Source organism: Coregonus lavaretus (genome assembly GCF_964263955.1).
Source record: "Coregonus lavaretus genome assembly, contig: HAP1_SCAFFOLD_763, whole genome shotgun sequence".
Lineage (NCBI taxonomy): Eukaryota > Metazoa > Chordata > Actinopteri > Salmoniformes > Salmonidae > Coregonus > Coregonus lavaretus.
This window is the reverse complement of record NW_028158149.1, coordinates 100,001-106,905: the sequence shown is the minus strand read 5'-3', so window position 1 is coordinate 106,905 and position 6,905 is coordinate 100,001. Positions and strand designations below refer to the sequence as shown.

General features: G+C 48.0%; 1 protein-coding gene across 1 annotated transcript in view; it reads right to left on the bottom strand.

Annotated features, from left to right (window-relative positions):
* The window catches only part of LOC311124365 (membrane-associated guanylate kinase, WW and PDZ domain-containing protein 3-like), a gene marked incomplete at both ends in the record, with an annotated part of 73,662 nt that overhangs the window by 41,186 nt on the left and 25,571 nt on the right, over positions 1-6,905 (bottom strand). The window contains one exon of the mRNA XM_084198528.1: positions 3,903-4,076. Within this exon, the coding sequence (XP_084054654.1) occupies positions 3,903-4,076 (174 nt within the window). The remainder of the gene's footprint in view (positions 1-3,902; positions 4,077-6,905) is intronic.

Here is a 6,905-nt window from a genome sequence, read left to right as displayed (position 1 = left end):
GGATGGATCCCATCCCACTTCTCAACTCTGCTCTTGGTCTGAATATCCCATTACATCCCCAGGGTCCTGTTCACTAAGCACACAGTTTACATTTACATTTACGTCATTTAGCAGACGCTCTTATCCAGAGCGACTTACAAATTGGTGCATTCACCCTATAGCCAGTGGGATAACCACTTTACAATGTCTTATTTTTATTTTTATTTTTAATTTTTTTTTGGGGGGGGGGGGGGTAGAAGGATTACTTTATCCTATCCCAGGTATTCCTTAAAGAGGTGGGGTTTCAAATGTCTCCGGAAGGTGGTGAGTGACTCCGCTGTCCTGGCGTCGTGAGGGAGCTTGTTCCACCATTGGGGTGCCAGAGCAGCGAACAGTTTTGACTGGGCTGAGCGGGAACTATGCTTCCGCAGAGGAAGGGGAGCCAGCAGGCCAGAGGTGGATGAACGCAATGCCCTCGTTTGGGTGTAGGGACTGATCAGAGCCTGAAGGTACGGAGGTGCCGTTCCCCTCACTGCTCCATAGGCAAGCACCATGGTCTTGTAACGGATGCAAGCTTCAACTGGAAGCCAGTGGAGTGTGCGGAGGAGGGGGGTGACGTGAGAGAACTTGGGAAGGTTGAACACCAGACGGGCTGCGGCATTCTGGATGAGTTGTAGGGGTTTAATGGCACAGGCAGGGAGCCCAGCCAACAGTGAGTTGCAGTAATCCAGACGGGAGATGACAAGTGCCTGGATTAGGACCTGTGCCGCTTCCTGTGTAAGGCAGGGTCGTACTCTCCGAATGTTGTAGAGCATGAACCTGCAGGATCGGGTCACCGCCTTGATGTTAGCGGAGAACGACAGGGTGTTGTCCAGGGTCACGCCAAGGCTCTTCGCACTCTGGGAGGAGGACACAACGGAGTTGTCAACCGTGATGGTGAGATCATGGAACGGGCAGTCCTTCCCTGGGAGGAAGAGCAGCTCCGTCTTGCCAGGGTTCAGCTTGAGGTGGTGATCCGTCATCCATACTGATATGTCTGCCAGACATGCAGAGATGCGATTCGCCACCTGGTTATCAGAAGGGGGAAAGGAGAAGATTAGTTGTGTATCGTCAGCGTAGCAATGATAGGAGAGGCCATGTGAGGATATGACAGAGCCAAGTGACTTGGTGTATAGGGAGAAAATGAGAGGGCCTAGAACTGAGCCCTGGGGGACACCAGTGGTGAGAGCACGTGGTGCGGAGACAGCTTCACAGTGATGGGAGAAAACTAGTTGGAGCAGAGGATTTATTACCTGAACCTGTCTAATAAAGTCTGTTCATTTTCAATCTTTGTTTCAAATTGTTTTGCTGCTGGCCTACTGAGCATGATCCAGGTTTTGACTACATTTACATTTTAGTAATTTAGCTGATTCTCTTATCCAGAGGGACTTACAGTTAGTGCCTTCATCTGAAGATAGCTAGGTGAGACAACAACACATCACATCGTATCAAGTACATTTTCCCTCAACAAAGTCAGTAAGAAAAGACTAGTGCCATGAGTTATTTAAGATACTCTTCAGAGGTAGGCTTTCAGACGTTTTCGGTGACGGGATGGCAGAACTCCGCTGCCCTGACTTTAGGGGGAAGCTTGTTCCTCCATTGGGGTGCCAGGACAGAGAAGAGCTTGGACTGGGCTGAGGGGGAGCTGCCCTCCCATTGGGGTGCCAGGACAGAGAAGAGCTTGGACTGGGCTGAGTGGAAGCTGCCCTCCCATTGGGGTGGCAGGACAGAGAAGAGCTTTGACTGGGTGGGAGGGCCAAGAGAACAGAGATGGCGGAACGGAGTGCTCAGGTTGGGATGTAGGGTTTGAGCATAGCCTGAAGGTAGGGAGGGGCAGTTCCCCTTGCTGCTCCGTAGGCAAGTACCATGGTCTTGTTGTGGATGCAACCTTCAACTGGAAGCCAGTAGAGTGTGCGGAGGAGCGGGGGGACATTGGAGAACTTAAGAAGGTTGAACACCAGGCGAGCTGCGGCATTCTGGTTAAGTTGCAAGGGATTGATGGCACAAGCGGGAGGAGCTTGCCAACAGTAGTCCAGACATGATATGACAAATGCCCAGATTAGCACCTGCACCACTTCCTGTGTGAGGTAGGGTCGTACTCTACAGATGTTGTAGAGCAGGAACCTGCAGGAAGCAGGCCACTGTTTTGATGTTTGCAAAGAATGACAGGGTGTTGTCCAGGGTCACGCCAAGGCTCTTTGCACTCTGGGAGGGGGACACCGTGGAGTTGTCAACCGTGATGGAGAGGTCTTGGACTGGGCAGGCCTTTCCCGGGAGGAAGAGCAGCTCCGTTTTGTCAAGGTTGAGCTTGAGGTGGTGGGCCGACATCCAAGTTGAGATGTCTACCAGGCACGCAGAGATGCGTGTTGCCACCTGGGTGTCAGAAGCGGGAAGGAGAAAAGTCATAGCAATGATAGGAGAGACCATGTGAGGATATGTCGGAGCCGAGTGACTTGGTGTATAGAGAGAAGAGGAGAGGGCCTAGAACTGAGCCCTGGGGGACACCAGTAGTGAGAGTATGTGGTGCAGACACAGATACTACCCACGCCACATGGTAGGAGCGGCCTGCCAGGTAAGATGCAATCCAAGACTGTGCAGAGCCTGAGATGCCCAGCCCTGAGAGGGTGGAGAGGAGGATCAGCCCTGAGAGGGTGGAGAGGAGGATCTGATGGTTCACAGTATCGAAGGCAGACGATAGATCTAGGAGGATGAGAACAGAGGAGAGCAAGTCAGCTTTGGAAGAGCCTCCGTGACACAGAGGAGAGCAGTCACAGTTGAGTGAGCCACCTTGAAGCCTGACTGGTTAGGGTCAAGATCGTTCTGAGAGAGAAAATTAGAGAGTTGGTCAGAGACAAGGAGAAAGGTCTCCAGAGATGGTCTGGAGAAGGGAGGAGGGGATGGGGTAGAGCGGGCAGGTTGTTGGGTGGCCAGACCTCACTAGACGCAGGATGTCATCTGGAGAAAGAGGTCAAGGCGTAGGGTAGTTCTGTGTGAGTGCGACCAGTGGACTCAATAGGCTGAGTGAACAAGGAGCGGATGTCGTCAACCTTTTTTCAAAGTCGTCCGCAGTGAGGGAGGAGGGAGGAGTGGAGGCAGAAGCTTGACATTTAGAGTGATAGAAAGTGGTTTTAGCAGCGGATACAGAGGAAGAGAAGGTAGAGAGGAGGGAGTGAAAGGATGACAGAAGGGCAGGGCCGAGCCAGCCGGGAGGAAAGGAGACAGTGTAGGTCAAAGGATGCGTAAAGGGTAGGGTCGAAGAGGCAGAGTCAGGAGACAGGAGGGAGAAGGATTTAACAGAAGGGAGAGATTATAGGATAGAAGAGGAGAGAGTAGTGGGAGAGAGAAAGAGCGAAGATTGCGGCGGCGCATGATCATTTGGGTAGGGGCTGAGTGGGTAGGGTTGGAGGAGAGATGGAGAGACAAGGAAACAAAGTAGTGATCAGAGACCTGGAGGGGGGTTGCAGTGAGATTAGTAGGTGAGCAGCCTCTAATGAAGATGAGGTCACGCGTATTGCCTGGGAGTGGGAGGGGGAAAGAGTGAGGTCAAAAGAGGAAAGGGGTCAGGAGGTTAAAGTCGCCCAGTACGATGAGTGGTGAGCCATCATTGGGAAACGAGCTTATCAAGGTGTCAAGCTCATTGAGGAACTTTTCAAGGGCACCTGGTAGGAAATAGATGATAACAATGTTAAGCTTGGGGAGAGGAGCAAACTCGGATAGAAAACACATACATACTTGTTAAAGCTACAAAAGAGCAAAATGAGATCATCAGAAAATAACAAAGTAAGATACTCAAGTATGGTGATTGTTCTCACTGTCTCATCTGTGATGGATGTCTAGATGTTCAGGCTAACAGACAGTTTATAGACACCTGTATGTGACTATACCTGACAGACCAGAGTCCTCCTCACTGTTCTCTCCTTCCTCCACAGCCTTCTCCAGGTTGCTAAGCGACTTGCTGCGCGTCCTGAAGTTCCGTAGCAGGTTCCGGTGTTCCTGGTACGTGATTGGTGGGCTCTCTGGGCCAATGTGGACTGGGCGGGGCGTCCCGTAGTAGTTACCTGATAGGAGAAGGGACAGAGGAGGAACAATCAGTTAACAATCAGTTAACACTAGAAACGCTGGGCATCGAGGGACTCCTCCTTCAAGCTAATGAGCAGTCATTCTGACTGCAACGTTCTAACAGTGCAATTCATACATTTCATATATGCAATATCAAAAATAATCATTTGGTTTTGTTTATGAAGGTCTTAGGTAACATTAGTATACGAAAAAATATTGTAAATAACACAATATAATTTCCATTCGTTTATAGTACTGTAGGCTATATATATAAAAAATATAAAAAATAAAATAAAAAAATTCAAGTGATCAATTAATTTTATTTTTGGAGTGCCTTTGTTACAACTATGAAACGGAAAGCATATGTTGGAAAGCGGTAACAGCTTCTTTTTATAACGACAAAATAAAAATAAAATACCCCAACCACCAAGACACACTGTCAAATTATGAAAACATCAGTACCCTAAACATCACTATTAGCGCCACGTGTGCTTGATAAACAGTGAAAATCAGCACTAAAGCAATAATGGCATTATAATTAATATAAGTGTTGATATGACAGCAGTGTGTGTCTTCACGCAATGGCATCAGTTGGAGCATGTCCATGTCACATAAACAACGCCATCAGTTGGAGCATGTCCATGTCCATTCCCTTCCAGGGACATGTACTAGTCTGTGGCGACCTAAATGCCAGAACTGGATTAGAACCTGACACTCTCAGCACACAGGGAGACACAAACACCTACCTGGAAGTGACAGCATTCCCTCCCCCATATGCCCCCCTAGGCACAACTACGACAACATAACCAACAGAAATGGGTCACAACTCCTGCAGCTCTGTCGTACGCTGGGTATGTACATAGTCAATGGTAGGCTTCGAGGGGACTCCTATGGTAGGTACACCTATAGCTCATCTCTTGGCAGTAGTACTGTAAATTACTTTATCACTGACCTTAACCCAGAGTCTCTCAGAGCGTTCACAGTCAGCCCACTGACACCCCTATCAGACCACAGCAAAATCACAGTCTACTTGAACAGAGCAATACTCAATCATGAAAGCCAAAGGAACTGAATAATATTAACAAATGATATAGATGGAAGGAAAGTAGTGTCGAAACCTACCAAAAAACAATTAGGCAACAACAAATTCAATCCCTTTTAGACAACTTCCTGGACAAAACGTTTCACTGTAATAGTGAAGGTGTAAACTTGGCAGTAGAAAACCTAAACAGTATATTTGACCTCTCAGCTTCCCTATCAAATCTAAAAATCTCTAACAGAAAACCGAAGAAAAGTAACAACAGTGACAAATGGTTTGATGAAGAACGCAAAAACCTAAGAAAGAAATTGAGAAACCTATCCAACCAAAAACATAGAGACCCAGAAAACCTGAGTCTACGCCTTCACTATGGTGAATCACTAAAACAATACAGAAATACACTACGGAAAAAGAAGGAACAGCACGTCAGAAATCAGCTCAATGTAATTGAAGAATCCATAGAATCTAACCACTTCTGGGAAAATTGGAAAACACTTAAACAAACAACAACATGAAGAGAAACCTGTAGCTCAGCTGGTAGAGCACGGCGCTTCTAACGCCAAGGTAGTGGGTTCGATCCCCGGGACCACCCATACACAAAAAAAAAAAAAAAAAAAAAAATGTATGCACGCATGACTGTAAGTCGCCTTGGATAAAAGCGTCTGCTAAATGGCATATTAAAAAAACAAACAAAAAAACAAGTTAATGTGTCAAATTGACTCTCTTTCTCCATCACTATCTATTTGTCTCTAGTTTTGCCTCTCTCTCCCTTTCTCTCTCTCTTTCATGTTGCCTGTCTCTCTGAGAGCTGACTCTCTCTCCCTTTCTCTCTCTCTTTCATGTTGCCTGTCTCTCTGAGAGCTGACTCTCTCTCCCTTTCTCTCTCTCTTTCATGTTGCCTGTCTCTCTGAGAGCTGACTCTCTCTCCCTTTATCTCTCTCTTTCATGTTGCCTGTCTCTCTGACAGCTGCCTCTCTCTCCCTTTCTCTCTCTCTTTCATCTTGCCTGTCTCTCTGAGAGCTGACTCTCTCTCCCTGTCTCTCACTCTTTCATGTTGCCTGTCTCTCTGAGAGCTGACTCTCTCTCCCTTTCTCTCTCTCTTTCATGTTGCCTGTCTCTCTGAGAGCTGACTCTCTCTCCCTCTCTCTCTCTTTCATGTTGCCTGTCTCTCTGAGAGCAGACTCTCTCTCCCTCTCTCTCTCTTTCATGTTGCCTGTCTCTCTGAGAGCTGACTCTCTCTCCCTTCCTCTCTCTCTTTCATGTTGCCTGTCTCTCTGAGAGCTGACTCTCTCTCCCTTTCTCTCTCTCTTTCATGTTGCCTGTCTCTCTGAGAGCTGACTCTCTCTCCCTTTCATGTTGCCTGTCTCTCTGAGAGCTGACTCTCTCTCCCTTTCTCTCTCTCTTTCATGGTGCCTGTCTCTCTGAGAGCTGACTCTCTCTCCCTGTCTCTCTCTCTTTCATCTTGCCTGTCTCTCTGAGAGCTGACTCTCTCTCCCTGTCTCTCTCTCTTTCATGTTGCCTGTCTCTCTGAGAGCTGACACTCTCTCCCTTTCATGTTGCCTGTCTCTCTGACAGCTGCCTCTCTCTCCCTTTCTCTCTCTCTTTCATGTTGCCTGTCTCTCTGAGAGCTGACTCTCTCTCCCTTTCTCTCTCTCTTTCATCTTGCCTGTCTCTCTGAGAGCTGACTCTCTCTCCCTGTCTCTCACTCTTTCATGTTGCCTGTCTCTCTGAGAGCTGACTCTCTCTCCCTTTCTCTCTCTCTTTCATGTTGCCTGTCTCTCTGAGAGCT